The sequence below is a fragment of the Gymnoscopelus microlampas genome (genome assembly GCF_963454915.1).
Source record: "Gymnoscopelus microlampas genome assembly, chromosome: 7".
Taxonomy (NCBI): domain Eukaryota; kingdom Metazoa; phylum Chordata; class Actinopteri; order Myctophiformes; family Myctophidae; genus Gymnoscopelus; species Gymnoscopelus microlampas.
Window position 1 is genome coordinate 44,669,437 of NC_139944.1, and position 21,301 is coordinate 44,690,737.

General features: G+C 42.5%; 1 protein-coding gene across 2 annotated transcripts in view; it reads left to right on the forward strand.

The window, feature by feature from the left end:
- Positions 1-21,301, forward strand: part of LOC311048356 (receptor-type tyrosine-protein phosphatase gamma-like) — a 141,152-nt gene that overhangs the window by 100,915 nt on the left and 18,936 nt on the right. The window contains exons 9-15 of one of the 2 annotated variants that reach the window (XM_084061603.1): positions 5,359-5,543; positions 9,773-9,881; positions 9,984-10,033; positions 11,080-11,745; positions 12,140-12,260; positions 15,524-15,662; positions 20,979-21,070. In XM_084061603.1, coding sequence (XP_083917729.1) covers positions 5,359-5,543; positions 9,773-9,881; positions 9,984-10,033; positions 11,080-11,745; positions 12,140-12,260; positions 15,524-15,662; positions 20,979-21,070 — 1,362 coding nt within the window. The remainder of the gene's footprint in view (positions 1-5,358; positions 5,544-9,772; positions 9,882-9,983; positions 10,034-11,079; positions 11,746-12,139; positions 12,261-15,523; positions 15,663-20,978; positions 21,071-21,301) is intronic. The other variant, XM_084061604.1, reaches the window with a different exon arrangement.

The window sequence follows — 21,301 nt, forward strand, 5'->3', positions numbered from 1 at the left end:
GAGGAAGGAAGCAGCAGAGGTGCTTTTGCCAGCTACAGATTAAGTTTCATTTATAATCCATCGCAACACGGTGTCACTTGCCAAAGAGAACCGTTTGTCAAGCTGTTAGGTTGAAAATCAGTTCTTACTGATGACACTGTCATATGATGGGAGTATAAATTAACCACGTAAAGCCTATATATTTCATGTGACTGGGGTCCCCTAGGTCAGTGGTTACCAACCTGTGGGTCGGGACCACCAGGGGGGTCCCCCAATGATTAGCTTAATATAATAATAGCCAATCTACAAGCTCACAGTTTGTAGATCAGCTATTTTCACAGTATTTATCTGTGGAACCGAGTCAAACTAAATGTAATGTGCTTGTCAGGATTGGGGGGTCCCCAGTTCAAATTTTGGGGGGTCGCAACCTGAAAAGTTTGGGAACCCTTGCCCTAGGTGTCTGTACTAGGCCCCCTCCTTTTTTTCCCTCTACACCATTTTTTCACCAAAAATAGCTGATCTACAAGCTCACAACACGCTGAGTTGTGAGCTAACCCATTGTTAGCTTGTAGATATGCTATTTTAACAGAAAGATTTTTTTTAAATAGCCAAAGAAATCTGTAAAAATGACGGTCTTAATGGATTAAGTCTAGCTCCCCTGTAACACCATTTGATGTATGCATTCACATAAAGAAAGTTATTCTGTACCTTGAGATAGATCAACTCAGGCGTACTTGGAACAGTTTAACGTCAGTGCATTGAGGTGCATTGCTGAAGCAGTTACTGTATACAGAAACTGACTCCATGACCATATTTGTGGGAAGTATATTTGCCTATTTCTGAATCCTTTTTTTTTACCCCTGAAACAATTTCAAAGCAAGCATTCCATACGAGGCCATAGGAGCTAGTATGGGCTAACTCACTTTCAATTTAAATCATCTTCTGAGGCAAGGAACGCAACTGAAGTTCTACGTTTCAAATGTAAATTCATTGTTAGCCACTGAAGATGGGAACGTTTAGTCTACTACGTATGTGGGTAATAACACTACACTGTCTCAATTTATTTCACTATGCTTTTTCAGCATTGAATTGTGGAATGAGGAGACTGATATGTACAGTACAGTAGGCCTGCATCCATCGGGTATAAAGACTGCTATGGATTCTTGTGCACTGCAGTGTTGTTACATTTTGATTTAGTTTTAGTCATATTTTAGTCATCTGAAAGGTTTTAGTTTTTGTCTAGTTTTAGTCGACTAAATATCATGAGATTATAGTCGACTAAAATGTATTTGGGCGGTGCCTTGATGGTGTCGTAATGGCAGATTTTACACTTGGTTGCATACTGAAAATAGCTGATCTACAAGCTCACAACGCGTCGCAGCGCGACGCGTAGTGAGCTTGTAGATCTGCTATTTTCAGAGCGCAACACCCGAGTGCAACCAAACATAACATGAGTTGTCTTTTAGTTCTACTGGATCTCTTCTCCACTACTGGATCTCTTCTCCAATAGTCCCTCACTAACATTTTAGTCTAGTTTTTATTTGTTGACGAAATTGTCAATATATTTTGTCTCAGTTTTAGTCATTGTGGCTTAGTTTTTATTTTGTTTTCGTCTGTGAAAAAAGGTAGTTGACGAACATTTTTCGTCATAGTTTTAGTCGACGAAATCAACACTGGTGCGCTGACTGACTGAGGTCTTCTGGAGAAGATAGGGAGGAAACCCATCCTCTCTCTATGCTGTGCCACTTTAATAATGCATTTAAAAATCAGCACAAATGTGAACGTAGCACAAGCTTCAAACCTGTTGTTTTGCCATGAGCTTTTTTTGTTTTAATTTTTGATGTATCTGTTGGGTGTGGATAGTGTTGCTAAATGATGGTGACAACAACAACAGTGTGTGATAACGATGATGGCAGAACTGAAAATCATAACGCCTCCGGCTAGCAGAGTAATGACTCTTGAGTTATTGGAGCTGACAAAGGACATCCATTGAGCCATGCACGCATCTCACACTTGTCACACCTTATCAACACCTTTTCCTCCGTGCTGATCGTTCTTTTCTGCTCGTCTCCCTCACCGCCCCCCCATTCAGGGTTGCCAGATCTGCTTATTATAATTTCCCCACAATATTTTATTTGAAAATAGCCGATCTACAAGCTCACAACGCGCTGCATCGCGACGCGTTGTGAGCTTGTAGATCTGCTATTTTCAAATAGCTGATGTATACGTTAAAGTGCTCATAGTGGCTTCTTTTGGGCTGGTTTTCCTAGACCCGGTTGCTTGTTTCTCTCACAGAATCTGGCAACACTGCCCCCACCCCATCCTTTACACCGTGCACTTACATCATACGTCATATCGTTGCTGTCAGGCAGAAACCTTGCACCGCATGTCCGTATTTCATATTTTTTCACATAAATTAAAGGTGTTGTAAACGTTTTTTAAAAGTGTTAAATAGCTCTATATTCCCATAGCAGTCATTGCTGTACACAGTAGAGTACTTGTTCAATAACATCTCTCCAGCTCTTTAGTATACAAGAAAATACATTCTCAGGTGGGGATACCACCAGTTTCATCCAATCAGTACACCCGGAACTAGAAGTGGAACTGGAACACAAGCCGATTTGATCTTTTATGGGGTTCTCAGAGCTGGAGCGACGGGAAGACCCCTCTTACTGAACAATGATTACTCACAATATAGAGCTTTAACTTTTTAACAATACATATTTTGTTTTAACCCCCCCCCCCCCCCCCCAAAAAAAACCCCAAAACTTATAGTATACTTATGGCATATCGTCACCTTATTAAACTAATGGCCTAAGTCATTTTTTGAGGAAATGATATTTTTGCCTAAATCAGCTCCTCATGACACTGGCCACCTCTGGTAAAATCGCCCAACTCCTAATTGAAAAGGATCATGCTGTTCATGCCCCTTTTAGTATAAAACACGCCCCTTTTAGTATAATGGCCTAACTCCCTAGTGTGACTTAGGACAAAATAGGCCTTTTGTTTGGCCTAAGTCACATGTTTTTGTGACTTAAGCCAAATTATTTACTGATTTAGGCCATTTTGTAATTTGTTTTGCTTTTTATTTTGGCCTAAGTCAGATTTAATCCTATTTAAACCTATTTCAATCTCTTATGTTACATAACTGACAGTCAGTGTTATTTCTATTTAAATAGTCATAATTTGTTATAAACATTTTGGGTGAAATGATTAAGAAATATCATATAGTTTTGTTCTGGATCAGTTTTTTATTTTTCCTGAAAACCTTGAAAAAATGACTTAGGCCATTAGTTTAATAAGGTGACGATATGATGTCTTATGGCTGTGTTGTTCAAAAGTAGTGGAAATAGCCGCTCAACAAGCTCACAACGTGTCGAATCACGCCGTGTTTTGAGCTTTTAGATCTACGATTTCCGTTGCTGAAAATTATTGTCTATAATGTCACGCCCAAAACGGGGACGGTGAAAGTGGTTAAGTCTTATAATAAGTTTTATGAAAAGAGCTTGATTAATAACTACTTTTGATCCATTGGAACACAGGTTCCTTTTTTCCATTTTGTGAAAAGTAACCCTTTGGGACATACATTACATGGTTTCAGTCCCGACAGCGGCGATGTGTAATTTGCATCGCAGCAGTCATTGACATTTATACCTTCATGTTGTCTATGTATCAAGATGTCTATGTATCAAGATGTCTATGTATCAAGATGTCTATGTATCAAGATGTCTATGTATCATGGAGCTTTACGTGGGTGTAATGTCTGGCTACATCATCAGTGCTTCCGTTTGCCTTGACATGCTCACAAACCTTTTCCATTGGCTTATATTGGCAGGTCCTTAAAGTAAATATCCATGCTGCATCCTACACTGCCACCTTGAGGTTCAGTGACAGACCCTCATACAACATTGATTGCTCTCTTAAGCAGGACAAACAGAGGCTTGCAGCGGTGTGTTATCTGTACCTCATGTAGGGCTATTGATAATGCCTGTTTGGTATTCTAACTGGGCCCTCTGTGGTACGCTAGCATTAAGCCTTTCAGACCGGGAACGCATCTATGTGTGTCATTTTAAGATTTCTTTGGGCTATTCAAAAATAGCAGATCTACAAGCTCATAGCGCGGCACTCAAGCTTGTAGATCTGCTATTTATTTATTTTTTATCGTGAAAATGTTTGCAAATCTTTAGTTTGAATATGTATATACTTTTTTAAAGCGAAAGTTTTTAACTCAAATCTTTGCTTCTGGGGATTTTACAAATGTCTTCTAAATCCCCCCAAAAAAATAAAAAAATCCTAAAGTTTTTTTTTCTTTCTTTATTTTTTTTATACTTATGTTGCTATATTATCAATGGTTTTCAAACTTTTTTCATGTCAAGGACCCTCAAAATAATATGTATTTGTCCACGGACCCCCTCCCATTTAAAGATATTCTGTTCCAGGGACCCCCAGAAGCAAAGATTTGAGTAAAAAAAATTATATAAAAGATTTGCACAAATGTTCACGATTTTTCTAAAAAAATAGCAGATCTACAAGCTCATAGCGCGGCTATGTGTGTCATCTTAAAATGACACACATGCGTTCCCTTCCCGGCCTTAAAGGGTTATGCCCCAAACACAACACACACAGTCCAGATTTACTCTCCCTGCCCTTTAGAAGTCCTGTCTGACCCCCATCTGGACATGGGGGGGGGGGGGGGGAGGAGAGGAGGATGGGTGGATATCTTTCTATCCTGTTGGAGTTGGATGTTTTCTTTATAACAGTGGCAACAAGCTGAGCAAGTCGGCAGCAGAGAATAATAAGAAATTTTGCTTCTCCGTAGGCCACCTCCATTCTGTTCACAGTATAGCAAGCAGTGGTGGAAAGTAGCTAAGTACATTTGCTTAAATACTGAACTTAAGTACAATTTTTAGGTCTTTGTACTTGAGTATTTCCAATTTCCAATACTTTTACTTCTACAATACTTTTGTACTTTTACTCAAGTAAATTTTGAATTCCAGACGTTTTACTTGTACTTCTACATTGCAGTATTGATACTTTTACTTAAGTAAAACATTTGAGTGCTTTTTCCACCACTGATAGCGAGTATGAATGAAGAGGCATGCGCAATCAATCGGTCTCACAAACCTGAACACTACCCGCAACGTTTTGGTTCTAGTCGTGACCACACATAGCTGCTGCAATCTGAATGTTGACAGTGTTCCTCCCTTGCAGGGACTTTAACTTTGTCTTGTTTGCTGTGTGTCTTGTTAAAAAGCTGCAGTCTACCAGCGACACTATTTCTCACTAATGGTCATGTTTGTTATTTTGTTCATTTTGTCTCCCGTCCTGTCCGTCTTCCTCACTCCCCTCACACACGTGTTGTTGTCTGTGATGTTTCAGTGTGCAGCAGTGCCCCGGTGAACATGAAGATCCAGCCGCTGAACCAGACCTCGTTGATGGTGAGCTGGGAACGCCCACGGGCCATTTACCACCCGCCTATCAGCAGTTACATGGTGTCCTACAGCTGGGTGAAAAGCGATGTGGCTAACGAGAAGACCTTCGTCAAGACAGGAGACCAGAGCATGGTAAGATGTCTAACAGTACCATGATGAATGGCTCTCGCATGATTTCCTTCTGAGACCGGAGGCATTCACGCAGTGTCTCTATACCACAGCATGATGGGAATATACTGTATCAGTTGACCACTATAATAAACCACTTGCACACATGCTGAGAGACCACATACTGTAGTAAGATTTATTATACCACCGCTGCGATCTATGCTCCTGCTCCCTGTGTATGCTTGGTAACATTTTTTATTTTAACCCATTAAGACCTGAGGCCGATGCTTACTAATGTCTTCTAAATCCTAACAGTTTTCTGAAAAACGCATGTTTCTATATCAGTGGTGCTCAAACTTTTTCTTGTCAAGGACCCCCAAAATGATATGTATTTGGCCGCGGACCCCCATCTCAAAATATTTTGTCCCAGGGATCCTTAGAAGCAAAGATTTGAGTTAAAAATGTAAGCTTTAAAAGAATATAAATATATTAATTTGCACACATTTTCTGGATTTAAAAAAAAATAGCAGATATGCAAGCTCGTAGCGCGGCACTCGGTTCCGCGCTACGAGCTTGTATATCTGCTATTTTTGAATAGCCAAAAGTGTAAAATATTGCTTTTTAGCTCAAATCTAAAAATGACACGGATGCGTTCCAGGTCTTAAATGGTTAAAGACCTTCTGCCCAGAAAACAACATAGCCTCCTGGGATCGTCTGAACTTGAGTGGGTTTTCAATGGACATGGTTTTTACAAGGTGTGATTTGTTTATGGAGCCTCACGTGTGTTCAGAGAGGGGCCATTGTGTGTGTGTGTGTGTGTGTGTGTGTGTGTGTGTGTGTGTGTGTGTGTGTGTGTGTGTGTGTGTGTGTATTGAAGATGACAGGTTTGCGATGGACTCTGGCTATGGCTGCTTGCCCATTATGATGACACTGGTGCTCCCTTGTCACTCACCTAGCCTGGGAGCAGAAGTCTCACTGGGACACACACTGATCCGCTCACTTGAACACAGTACCGCAGTGGTTCCCAAACTGTGGGTCGGGAGTCTCGGGACCCCCAGGGGGGCCCCCAAATTAATGTGCAACATTGTTTTCTCACTTAAGTAAGCAAACCAACATACAGTATAAGGGTGCACAGGATATCTGCACATTTCTAAAGTTACAATTTAATTACTTTTAAGACCTTTTTAATACCAAATTGGCCTTATTGTCAAATATTACGTAAGGAAGAGGCAAACATTGTGAAAATAGCCGATCTACAAGCTACAAGCTGAGTCTGTAGATCGGCAATTTTCACGATATTTATCTGTAGAACCGAGTCAAAATAAATGTAAAGCCTACAATTCCAAGTGCTTGTCAGGGTGAGGGGTCCCCAGTTCAATATGATTATATTGGGGGGTCGCTGCCTGAAAAAGTTTGGCAAGCCTCGCAGTACTGAATGTGTGATGCATATATGTAATTAAATGGCCAGCTGGCCCCTGGACGCACTATTGAAACACTCAAAAGCCAGCTTGCCGCACACACGTTCCACTTGCTTTGGACCGTTAAAATGTTGCCGTAAAAATGAAAAACAGTACAACACATCATTTCACGTTATATTTATGAGCGTTTCACTATTGAAACACTCAAGAGCCAGCTTGTCGTACGTTTCACTTGCTTTGGACAGTTAAAATGTTGCCGTAGAAATCATAAACGGTACAACCCATCATTTCACATTATACTCCTGATTTAGTACTGCCAGAACTTCAGCGTTTCTTAGTTGAAAGGCGGCTGCCGGCAGACAGAGCTTCGACCGCCTGCCGTTCACTGCTGCCACTCACCGCAGTCTGCCGCGGCATCAAGCGTAGAGGCTAACAGTCTTTTCTATTGTATATCCTTGTGGTGAAATGCTTTCAAATAACCGGCCAAACACCAGGACGAATCAAAGTGAAGGGAAAATCACTGGATGTGTTGAGGGGAAAAGTGGAGGAGTGAGACAAAGTGCCCGCTGGATTTGGCTCGACTTGATGCAAGCTAAAGAAAGTCCTTTTTTTCAGATGTGCAGATCAATGCTGACAACCTGTATACAGACGAGTGAGTGAAATATAGGAAAGATAAGGTAGTTTAGATCACAGCTTCTCAAACCGTGTTTGCCTCGAGGCAAAGTCAAGTGTGCCCTCGAATTTGAGACCACCAATACATTACTAACACTATAGAGTACAGAGTCCTGACGTACCGAGTCCTGACGTCACCCACACTAACCCCTGGGTCAAGGCGTTATTTTTTGCATTGGAATCCCCATAGGCAAATCTTAGATCGCGTCATATAAGAACTGTGTTCCAAAATCAAACAAACCACCCAACGATTAGCTATGTTACTCTGTGTCGTTTATGATATTGAGTCACATTTGATAACGTCTGTGTTTGGAGAACATGTTTTATTCTTACTCTTTAGATAAATTCACCGTCAGTTGACGCTTCATATCCATTTGAGTAAAATTGCGGGGGTGGTTTGTTTATTTTTGGAACACAGTTCTTATATGACGCGATGTAAGATTCCCCTATGGGAATGCCAATACAAAAAAATTACGTCGTGACCCAGGGGGATAGCGCCCTCTAGTGGCAGTGATGTCTGACATTTTTTTCTCTCTGTGAACAATTCTGTTGCCCCACGTCCCTTCTTCTACTGTACTTCAACTGTATGCTGATTAGCTCAAACCTGACCAACTACAGGTGTAGTGACGCCCAAGCACCGTTTCGGGCTCCTGAGCTATGATCTGCACCGCTTATCAGAGGATGTGATTCGTTTACAGCCATTGTCAGCCAATCTTGGGCAAGTTACTTTAAATTAGTAATTGTTTACAGTGACTGCTCTCAACTTTCAAACTTTATTTTATTTTCTGTAAGCAATTACAGAACCAGTTCCAACATATTTGCATTCATGGGTAACGATTCCCAAATTTGTTGCTGCTCTTTGAAAGTCTGTATTCTTCCATGATTTGCATATGTTGACTGAGGTTGTGAAATCACCTTAGTGAGTGAGCGGAGAGTGGAGCAGTGTGTGAAACGCACACGAGTGGAAATCGAGTATGCTGAACAGACAAGAAAATGAATCAAAAGTGTGGTTGCACTTCAATAAGGAGGGTGAAGACCATGCACGAAATGCAACACTATAAAGTGCATGTGATGGGTTGTGGGCTTGTAGATTGGCTATTTTTGGCAAGCATTAACCCGAGGGATTAACTCAAACAAACAGACTTTAGAGTGCCTCTAAAGTCTTATGGGAGATTTTGATCCCAAATGTGCAGTAAAGTCAATTTATTTATTTCAATATCTCTCTTTACACAGATACCTGTATGTTTATGTTCATATTATGACATTTAGATTTAGAGCAGTGTTCCTAAAAGCTCTTCAAACAACAAGAATGTTTGTGTAATTGAAGGGCAAACTTATATATAATATACAAACGTATGTATATTTGCTATACAAGTTCACTTTACCCAGATGGCCTCCAATCTAATAGAGCACCTTTGGGATGTGGAATGGGAGATTTGCATCATGCACCTGAAGCTGACAAATCAAGGCAGAATCTCTATGGAACGTTTCCAGCACCTTGTTGAATCTATGCCATGAAGAATTAGGGCAGTTATGAAGGCAAAAGGGGGGTCTAACCTGGTACTAGCAAGATATACCTGAGAATACAGTATGTTATTTCCGAAGCAAACCAATATAAGTTCCAGCACAGGTCCATGGGTGGGTGGGTGGCTTTCATTGAAACTTGCAATGAGTTAAGGTGAATAAAAAGGCAGTGGAAGGCAAGTAATTGAACGTCAGAATGAAAGCCCTCTGAGAAAGAGTGACGGATGTGCCGCTGACTTTTATCTGTCTGTGGTTAGACTCAATCAGCACCGTCCATCACCTCTCTGCCAATTCAGAGCACTCTCTCTCCTCCCTCCCCTCCCCCACAGCCCTCTCTCTTATTTTGCCCACTTCATTTCCATTTAAATTTTCAAGTTCCTTCCCCGGACACCTTTATCTGGGTCATTTCGAGGAACCACTGGCATATTAAGCAACAGAGACAAAAATTGAGAATTGAGAATGAACACCAGATATTCTGACATTCCCGACATCCCGTTTTTAACACTCGATACTTTTACATTTAAAACAATGACTTGACATCATTTGTCATTAGCAATATCCATATTTTAAATGGCTGATCCAAGTGCAAAACATGTTACTGTATGTGTGATGGTTGTACATGTGTCTTGTCTCTTGCAGAAAGCAGTGATAACTAACGTGTCCCCCGACATGCTGTACTTGTTCAGAGTGCAGGCTGTGTGTCAACAAGACCTGCGTAGTGACTTCAGCCAAACACTGCTGTTCAGAGGTATCTTCTCTAAACCATCAATTCATCACTACATCTTCCATATGAGCGGTCAAAGGCGAGCTCTGATTGTTTTTTCTTTTCACCTCTCCTTACATTTCCCAGCCAATACAACAAGAATTTTCGAAGGATCGCGTATAGTGAAAACTGGAATGGTGAGTTAATGAAACGTATCATATGTTGGTGTCGTTGACACAAAACGTATTTGTGTGACGTCATTTTTTTCAAGTTGAATGTTGGCGTGTCCATTTGTTGTGTAGTACCAAATACCGGTTAAAAAATGTGCCAAATAAAGTATGAGGTTCACTAGCTGTACTATATTTTGTTATGTGATTTAAAAATGCATAAAAACTAGGACCGTCAAGTGATTAAAAAGTTAATCTAATTAATGAGATGCTTATTGCTTTGTGATGAATTGATGTAAATTAATTGCATATATAAATATTTGCTATGAGAAGCATTTAAAAAATATTTAAATTCAAATGGATTTTGGCGGAATATGATTGAATCAATGAATTACAAACTTTAAAGGTCAACATGTTTTATTTCCATACATTCCGAATTTATGTTCTTATGCAGTCCAATCCATTTAGCATAGAGCTACGCGGTCTGCGTCTGAATGCCTGTTGGAGTGTGGCTTGACTAGACTAGGTTGCTCACAGTAGAATCAGGGGCTAAGCTTGGTCTGACCTCCGAGCTTCCTGCTACAGTAAGTGCTTTGCGTTGAGGTGATATTTCAGGCTTGAACTGCTCCGATTGTATGCAAAATACCATGGTGTAGAAAGCACAGATTGTTGGTCCACATTGACTGTTATTACGGCGTGGCTTTGCGGCAGGCGAGCCTCTAGAAATGGGTCTGTCTGTCAGTGTGTCCAGGGTTAATTTTGAAAAATACTGTACCAATCAGTACCGCATTTCTTGTACGTGCTGCTAGTAGGCAGGCACCACATTTCTTTCCTCATGTCATTTATATTTTTTTATATTTAACCTACATTTTATAATGGAAGTGATGAATGGTGGTCAGATATTTGGAACCTTGCACGAATATGAGCTAAATTATCACTGATAATTTTACAGTGTAGATTGGGGTCCCAAAGATTTAAAAAAATGTTCCGTTTGTATACTTAAGAGTTACAGTCCCATGAGGGTCCATTTGAGAAACGGTGTGCTAAAACAACTCCATAATGACCTCTCTATCCAGCCCACAGTTTCTCCGGCGTCGTCGGCCGACATGGCTCCCATCAGCTCCGGCTCCTCCACGTGGACCTCCTCCGGCCTCCCTTTCTCCTTCGTCTCCATGGCAACGGGGATGGGCCCCTCCTCCTCCAGCGGCAGCCAGGCCACGGTGGCCTCGGTGGTGACCAGCACCGTGCTGGCGGGGCTGGGCTTCAGCGGCGGGGTCATTTCCTCCCTGCCCGGCTCTCTCTGGCCCACCCAGGCGCCTCAGGCGGTGGCCAGTCCCAAGCCCACCCACCCGCCGGCGGCCCACCCTCCGCAGCCCAGCGCGGCGGCGCCCACGGCCTCGCGGGGCGGCTCCGACGCGGACGCCGCGCCCGGCGACGACAACCAGGCCACGCGGGACGGAGAGGAGAAGGCAGAGGAGGGGGAGAGGGAAGGAGAGGAGGAAGAGGGCGAGGACGAAAGGAGGCGGAAGACGAGCAAGACGTCTCCGGACGACGTTGAGAAGCGACTCAACGGCACCGTGGACGAGGAGCCCTCCGTCCCCGCCCCCACGTCCACGGCCAAGGAGAAAGAACGAGGGAAGCCTGCCCTCCAGGCCACCACCGTGTCCACGAGTACCGCTGGCGACCGACGGGTCAAAGTGGTGGAGGGCCCTGTAGACGGCTCCACAGCGCCCCCCACCCAGGTAGGGCTGGCACCATTATTATTATTTTTTGATGCGATTATGATGTGTTTCTGTCGTTGAACATTATTGGAACGTTATGAATAAAAATTACTTTTCTGTTTTGGCTTTTAGCTTTCTTAAACAAGAGTTGCACAGAGCAGATATGACAACATAACACATATTTAATTACTTTATACTTTAAAATAAACATTAATAGTGAAAATAGCCGATCTACAAGCTCAAAACGTGTCGCGATGCGACGCGTTTTGAGCTTGTAGGTCTGCTATTTCCACTATTTTTGTCTGTTTTTTAAAAAACATTTTTAACATGGAAATGATTAGGACGATTATGCAAAAAAATATTGCGACTATCTCAAATAATTTGCGATTAAGCGATGATGTAATAATTGTGACAGGCCTGTAACACCCAGGTGCCTGGCAATGACACGGCGGAGATGCAGATTCCCATCAGCCCCACTCTCAACCCCAGGGTCAGCGCTGAGGACAAAAGTCTCTGGCCGTTCTCCGTCCACACTGGTGAGTTGAGCGTCTCTCCAAGCCCACTCCACATCACTGATGAGTCATTGTTTTACATTACGTCGCTGTCAGAGGCAGAAATCTCCAGACCTTTTTCTGTTTTTTTCGTAAATGAATGCCCTACTTGATCATACTACAGCGTCACACAAAACAAATCAAAAGTAGCAGATCTACAAGCTCGAAACGCGACGCTAAGCGACGCGTTTCGAGCTTGTCGATCTGCTATTTCTGCTCTTCTTGAATTTGAATCCTGAAAAGAAACAGTTTTGGTCTGTTTCCACCCCGACAGAGACGATTTACATGTGGCTTCCCAAACACAACAGTTCCTTAATGGCTCTGGTTCTCAATGTCGGGTTCGAGGACCACCTTTACGGGTCTGTAACTCAGCACTGTAAAATCCACAGTGTTAATTTAACTCTGAGAATGTAACAACATGTACATGAATATACAATACCTGCAAAGGGTCCATTTGGACCCACGGTGGTCCCCGAACCCAATGTTGAGAAACGGTGCCTTATGGCGTCCTGGGATGAGCATCAATGCTCAACTCAACTCGTCTAGAGAAAACATTTGGGACAGAAAATAACAAGGTCAGATATCAATCTGAGCAGTGTAAAATATATACATAAATACATAAGGCGTGTGGTTAAACATAGCAATGGAATGGGGGGGGGGGGGTTAAAATATACTATCAATAAAATGATGCCATTAAAATAGCAGCAGATAATAACAAATGTGACAGGAGTATACATAAGTGACAGTGCGATGCGGTTGATAAATGAACTGCTCACATAATGAGATGGAGCGGAAGGATTTTCTCGGTCAATCCGTCATAGCGTACAGTTCTAGTGACATTCCAGGGAGCCCAGGGTAATATAAGGACACATACGGTATAATACGGTCGAATTAGAACTCCCCATTGTAATTCACCGAAGTGCTCCATTGTATAATGAGGATGACCCACTGCTACTCTACTTTTGTCTAGCAACAAAGTTTTTGTTTAAAATTGAGGGTGAAATACTGCGTGCGAGAATGCTTACGCACACCAAAGTCCTTATGGTGGTGCCGGCCAATGACAGAATAAACTTAATCAGGGTTCTTCAACAGGGGGTCCAGGACCCCTAGGGGGTCCTCAGAGTTACTACAGGGGGTCCGCCAAATCTTTGTGTGATATGATTTCTTTTTCCCTTAACCACTTGAACCTTAGCATCCCTTTTCTGAGGAGCTTGTAGATCGGCTATTTTTGGCAAAGACGTATAGGTGTAGAGGGAAAAAAGAGCTGACCAAGTTAAACACATTTTTTTTAAATCTGAAACACAATTTTATACAATATAGAGGGGGTCCCTGCTCCATCTCTCTCTCAACTAGGGGGTCCTTGGCCTGAAAACGTTGAAGACCCCTGAACTAAATGGTTTGTCTTCAAGAGACAAGAAGGTGTCCACACACACTGGTAGCCAAAGTGCCAATATTTTGTTATAGGACGCAGAGTAAACAAACCAACGTTTCGGCAGGTAACTGCCTGATATGCCCCGTTATACCCAGTTATACTGCCGAAACTTTGGTTTGTTTACTCTGCGTCCTATAATAAAATATTGGCACTTTGGCTATACCAGTGTGTGTGGACACCTTCTTGTCTCTTGAAGACCACTATTTATTAAAATTGAGGGTGAATCAACCGTGTTATAAGAGCAATAATACACCAGGGGTGTTAGACGTACTGTATATCATATCACAGCTACTGTACTGTGTAGGCGTTTAAGGCCAACACCTGCAGCCATGATATGATCATGAAGTACATGGCCTCTTAGTATTGCTTCAGTAAATACCCGAGTGTTAATTTAACTTTGAGACATGTACTGTAAGGGTCCATTTTCACACACTCCGTTAAAATTGAACACCACGGTTTGATTTTAAAAAGTACTTACCTCAGCTACCTTAGTCAAAGACTAAGCTCCAATATTTAAGCTTATCTATAACCACAGAGGCCTGAAGGCACAAAGTGAGACTCTGCCCAAGGCGCCGGTGCTTTGGGGCATTCTTTATATTTCAGAACATAGTTGCCTTCCAGGGTGTAAACCCTTTACCAGGGTGTTGTTCTTCTAAATGGAAAGCTGTTTGCCTAGTGTGCTCTCTAGCACACATTTCCTCTTCAGTAGAATAATGGAGCAATTTCAGCAAACCTTTGATTTGCACCTTAGGGTAAAAAACACAGTCAATTACCTCCTTGGTCTAAACAGGGTTATTTTGCAATCATTCTCCACAACTGGAAGCGTCTCACCTCTCTGCGTGACGTTTGAGCCTTCGTTGTTTTTATGTTCATCAATTGAAAGTGCAATCAGCATAATCAAAACAAATTACTTTGCTGTTTGTGTTAATGTGTGTGGGTGTGTTACATAATGATCTATATTTTCACACTAGGAAAGACTGTATCTTTCTCGCTTTCAATATTTGTATAGAATGTTGAGTTAAGTGCACATTACGCACTTGAGACAACATAAACACAAAAAAGAAAAGAAAAACATAGAATCAACAAGAGTATTATCTTTCATTAACCACTTTAACCATATTTTCTATATTCACTATTCAAAAATAGCAGATACAAGCTCATAGCGTGTCACTTAGTGCCGCGCTATGAGCTTGTAGATCTGCTATTTCTGAACAATTGCGAAAATATTTGAATACTGTACATATATTTTTTTAAAGCGAATCTGTACATATATATTTTTAACTCAAATCTTTGCTTCTGTGGGGTCCCTGGATCAAAATATTTGAACTCGGGTCCCGCAGCCAAATACATATAATTTTGACATGAAAACGTTTTAGCACCATAGCAACATACGTTTTTCAGAAAACTGATTTAGACATTTGTAGAATCGGCCTCAGGTCTTAACTCATTCCCTGCCTAGAACGACTAAAACGACTTCTGTCCCATAAGCCATTTTTAGAAAATAATGTTTTATATATATATTTTTTTTATTTGACCCAAAGAACAAGGAGATATGATTTTTCGAAGATCTAGACTCCCATCCACTTCCTTGTTAACTTAAAATTTAAAAAGCCGTTCAGGCGCATACCACATAAGTTGGTAATCCAGCATGACAGCGTGTCGCGGGTTCGACTCTGGTTCCCGACGACCTTTGCTGTATGTCTCCCCCCCTCTCCTGTCAGCCTACTGTCCTGTCCAAATAAAGGCATAAAAGCCCCCAAAAATATATTTAAAAAAAATAATGTGTTGACTGGTGTGGTGTGGTCCTGTCCTCCAGATCGGACCAACTTATCCAACATGACGCGCGGCCCTCACCCTGGAATGGGTAAGATGATGTGGATGGTTCCTCTGGTGGTGGTGTCTGCTCTCACGCTGCTCTGCCTTGTGCTGCTGCTGGCTGTGCTGGTATACTGGAGGTGAGACTTTCTTCATTTCAGCCCCATGGACCCTAGCGTCCCTAGGGAGTCTGCAAAAGTACATGATCTACAAGCTCACGTTGCGACGGGTTGAGAGCTTGTAGGTCAGCTATTTGCGTCAAAGAGAACCTGATGCTAGGTTCAGTGGCATGCACAGACATTTTGAGGGGCAGGTGCTCAAGTAAATTATTCTTTTTTTTTGTTGACTTGGTCTGCTCTTTTTTCCCTCTACACCTATACCTCTTTGCCAAAAATAGCCGACCCACAACGCCTTGCAGCGCTAAAGTTCTCCTCAGAAAAGGGATGCTAGGTTTCGAGTGGTTATGGTAAAAAGAAAAATCATATCACATAAAGATTTGGCGGACCCCCTGTAGTAACTCTGAGGACCCCCTAGGGGTCCCGGACCCCCTGTTGAAGACCCCTGCTGTAAACTGAAAAAAAAAAAAAAAACTTTTTTTTTATCCCAAAAGGGCACTTCTGGTCAAGAGGGCAAAGGGCAGGTGCTCTAGCACCACCTAGAGTCTATCTGTGCACGTCCCTGGCTAGGTTCTTGGTTGACCTGTGATAGTTTACCGAGGCACTGCACTGTCTCTCCGCATTTGATGCATGTGTTTAACTTGCTTATTGTAAGTCGCTCTGGATAAGAGTGTCTGCTAAATGGTTTAAGTGGTTAAACAGTTCAAGCAGGTTAAACAGTTCAAGTCGGATTAGACTGACAAAGTGTCGCATTACAATTGGGTATTATCACTATTTGTCATTATGACAAAGTATATAGGGCTTAAGTGGGTATAGGACCAGAGCCCGTCGTTTAGTTTTTTGAACGGCTCTGCCAAGGCCCTACAGTACACATACTGTCAATTATGGCCCCATTCTATTCACTTTTCACTTCAAAATTCCCCTGGCTTGCTTTCTGAGAAAGCAAGCCTGGGTATCGAGGTTATTGCCTTGAGGAATGCGTCAAAGTGATGAATGCGCTGCAAAATCCTGAATGCTAATTTAACTGCTAGAGTGTAAAGATGGACCTGTAAGGGTTTATGTACAGTACAGTATGAAACTGTCAATGCTTACTCTGTGTCCATATGGTACTAGAGGTTTGGGCCGCATAGTGGCCCAAACATACCTACAGTACGTCACACCGCCGATCCGACCGATATGTCTGAGTCAAAGTGTCGGGGAGCTTTGTCAGATATCCATATATGCCTAATTGCTTATATATGGACATATCGGATCGGCGCTCCCGGACAACCGCATATCTGAACAACTCGACGGCGTGCACCGTACTCCCTCGAGTCCTTGGCCGATGCTTGCGACCGAGTTTGAAGTCTGTCGGTCCCATATGTGCACATGACCATGTATGGGGATAGCGGTCGAATGTGTGGCTCCCGACAACCGGATCTCCATACTATTATGGGTTTGTTTGTGGTTATGACTGAGTCATAGTGACATGCCTATGGGCGTATCGGGTTTGTTTATGGTTATGTCTGAGTCATAGTAATATGGCCGTGGTCCTATCTATATATGGGCGTATCGGGTTTGTTTATGGTTATGTCTGAGTCATAGTAATGTGGCCGTGGTCCTATCTATATATGGGCGTATCGGGTTTGTTTATGGTTATGTCTGAGTCATAGTAATGTGGCCGTGGTCCTATCTATATATGGGCGTATCGGGTTTGTTTATGGTTATGTCTGAGTCATAGTAATGTGGCCGTGGTCCTATCTATATATGGGCGTATCGGGTTTGTTTATGGTTATATATGAGTCATAGTGATGTGGCCGGGGTCCACCCACCCACCCCCCCATTAGCAAATGTTCATATAGGATATATATATATCATGCATCTGGGTGTGGGCCCGGCCCCAGGGCCTTCTAGTACTTGGAGGGATCCCAGCTGTGTCCTCATCTGCATAGGAGAGCCGTGCTGCTTGGCCCAAGTAATTACATAGGCAGAGCCACTGGCATACGTCCACTGGCTAATGAGCTGCGAAGAGCACAAAGGATCCTCACCTCGACCAGTCCTGAGCTGTCTTTGTAGAATGGCTCTTCCCTGAGTCGTTCAATGGTTTGACTCAGATTATGCTTTTCCTCTGGTGTTGTTTTCTCGCTTTGTATTTGCCATAAATATGGAACCACATGAATATTTGACTTGTGTCAGGGATGCATTTTGTGTGTGGGGGTGTGTTTGTGTGTGTGGGTGGGTGGGTGGGTGCGTGCGTGTGTGTGTGTGCAAGTATGCCTGTGTGTGCACTGGGTAGAATAATTGTAGAGGTATTCTGAGGTTTAGCTCAGTGGAGTAATTAATAGGTCAACTTAAACCAGACATAATTGCTAATTCAGTTGGGGCTAAGGTAGGTGCTTGATTGAAAGTGGAATGACAGCCGTGGGGCTTTGAAAGGGCCAACACAGTAGAGGTGACAGTTCACAGACAATGACCTGCCTCCCCTGGGGACCAGGCCGTGATGAAAAACCAGATTGAAACATCCAGTCTCTCTCTCTCTCTCTCTCTCTCTCTCTCTCTCTCTCTCTCTCTCTCTCTCCCTCTCTCCCCCCCTCCCTTTGTATCTGTGTGTCATTCTCTGTCTATCACTTGGAAAATTCTCCCCACTGCTCACTGTTGTTTTGGTAGATAATATGAAACTTTGTAATGCATTACCTATGATTTCTAAGCTATAGTTTTATAGGATGATGTGAAATAATATTTCAACATTACACCTGTCTCATCTGTTTCGTATTTGCTGATTGACAGTATCAGTCATTGTCACATGGCTATACACAGTCCAATTCATTTGTTGAATGCTACATTAAGTGTGCATTTGGAGGCCTCTCAGGCATTAGTGGTGGAAGCTAAAGTCGGATTTGTCATCAGTTGATCTACGAGCTTTGGCTGCAGCAAAGTTTATTAAACCCTTACAGATGCTGGGGGGGGGATGTCCCATCTAAATAAAAACACAACGTGGTGCAGAATTTCTACCTGCAAGGGTTCGTCCCCCTAAATGTTGAGTGGATCACATCAGCTTTTAGGACTGATATCCAGTCCGACAGGCAGCCAACCTATTCCAGCTTAATTTCCATTCATGCGAAGCTGCCTATTCTTCTGAGACTGTGATAAGTGGGGGTGTTGACAAAGCCAGTTACCCACATCACATCAGCCCCCACTGGGAGTCATTCGGTTAGGACTAGTGGGCTGTGACGCAAGCCAGGAGAGAACCCCCCCCCCCCAACCCCCTCCCCTCCCCTCCCTCCCTCCCTCCCTGCTCCTCATCTCCTTCACCTCTTGTCTCTGTTGTCTCTGTCTGTCTGTCTTTCTCTCTCGCTCTGTTTCTCGCTCTCTCTGCAAGATGTTTTAAATGTTGTTCTGTTCAGCCTCCTTTCTCCTGCTGGTCATTCCATCTCTCTCTCACAAAGCATGACTAGCATATGCTCCCTCCTCTGCACCAAGTACAGGTAAGATTAAGACAAGAGACTATTGTTTGTTTTATTTCGTAAGTGTGTGTGTGTGTGTGTGTGTGTGTGTGTGTGTGTGTGTGTGTGTGTGTGTGTGTGTGTGTGTGTGTGTGTGTGTGTGTGTGTGTGTGTGTGTGTGTGTGTGTGTGTGTGTGTGTGTGTGTGTGTGTGTGTGTGTGTGTGTGTGTGTGTGTGTGTTTTGTTGTTGTACGGAAGGCGTTGAGGCCTCTGGGGTTATAGTCTTACTCCTACAATAAATATGGGACCACTCAAACTGCATTTCTGTTCTATTTCTCCCTCGATTTCAGACTCTGAGGTCTCAGAGAAAATGTTGTTTATTACTGGAGGATTTTTAAGTATTTTATCCTGAGAGAGAGAGAGAGAGAGAGAAAAACAAAACGGAAGAAGAAATAAAGTGGTACTTTTCTCTCCTCTCGGAAACTTTTGTCCTGCGGGGATGTGGGCGTGTTTGTGGACTTTGTCACGGTGACAGTGTAGACACGGTTTTGTTGTTCTCAATCTGAAATCAGGGCTAAGCGCGGCGCCGTGCTGTTTACCGTCTCTCGTTGTTTACCTGCTTGCCTCCCTGTGGTCGGGGCTCACGCTGGGCTCTCCATGACGTCGCTGTCCGCTGGAAACCTTGTACGTCCAAAAACCGTCACTTGTCAAGAAATAGAAAATAGAGTTATTATTTAGTCACAAGCTCTTGTTGATACTTTTCATTTGGTTCGATATTTATAAAACACGCAAGCAGACTTTCACTTTAAAACTATGACGTCTGTTTGTTCAAGACCCAGGACCACAATGGAAATAACTCTCTGACTTTATTGTGTTTTCTTATCCTTGACGTGTTATTTCAGGAAATGCATTGTATTGTATTGTACTTGCATTGACCTTTTTTTTTAACATAACGTAAAGAAAAAACGTATAAATCAAAACTTTTCAAAAAAGGTACAAGCTCACAATGCGTCGCATTCCGACGCTATTTTTGCTACGTTTGTGTGACACTGTAGTATGATGAAGTAGGGCATCCGTTTCCAAACGAAAACATAAAAAGTTGAAATATGGAGATACAAGGTTTCTGCCTGACAGCGACAATGAGCTGCTTACTGATGGTTGGTGAGTCGTAGAGTACCTGCCAGAGATCAGCTGCGTTTTCCAACCACTCTGGGGGGTTTTATTCACTCCATATGCCTTAACCCATTAAGACCTGAGTCCGATTCTATGAAATGTCTGTTTCTAGAAAGTCTTCTAAAAACAGTTTTTAAAAAAAAACTTATGTTACTATGTTGGTGGTCCTCAAACTGTTTCATGTCAAGGACCCCCCCATCTCAAAACATTTTGTTCCAGGGACCCCCCAGAAGCAAAGATTTGAGTTAGTTTGAGTTAAAAAAAATATATTCCAATGTTTCTGTTTTAAGTTGTTTGTATCTTGTTTTTGTTGTTGAAAAATGTATTCATGTAAAAACGTGATTGTACTTGTTTCGATATAATAAAAACAATTGATAACAAAAAAAATATATTCCAAGATTTGCACACATTTTTACGATTTCTCAAAAAAATAGCAGATATACAAGCTCGTAGCGCGGCACTCGGTGCCGCGCTATGAGCTTGTATATCTGCTATTTTTGAATAGCCCAAAGTGTAAAATAATGCTTTTTTAAGCTCAAATCTAAAAATGTACTTCCGGTCTTAATGGGTTATTTCCTCTCACCACTCAGATGGTTGATGGGTGCTGTTCGATGCACCGGGACCTAAGAACAGGGGAAAGCCTCGTACATGGTGTTTATACTAATAGGGTATCTATCACACATGCTGCTTAATGGTGGCCACGGAGGCCCAGTCACAGTGTCCTCTCTTTGTTGTGTCCCCACAGGAGAGTCTTCCAGACGGCTCACTTCTACGTGGAGGACAGCAGCTCTCCACGGGTGGTGGCCAATGAGAACATTCCCATCATCCCCATCCCAGGTGAGAGAGAGTTCCAGTGGTGGAAAAAGTACTCAAATGTTTTACTTAAGTAAAAGTATCAATACTGCAATGTAGAAGTACTCTGTTACAAGTAAAAAGTCCGGAATTAAAAATGTACTTGAGTGAAAAGTACAAAGGCATTGGTATCAAAATGTGCTTAAAGTACCAAAAGTAAAAGTACTAAATTGTTTGAAAATAGCAGATCTACAGGCTCACGTCGCGATGCGAGCT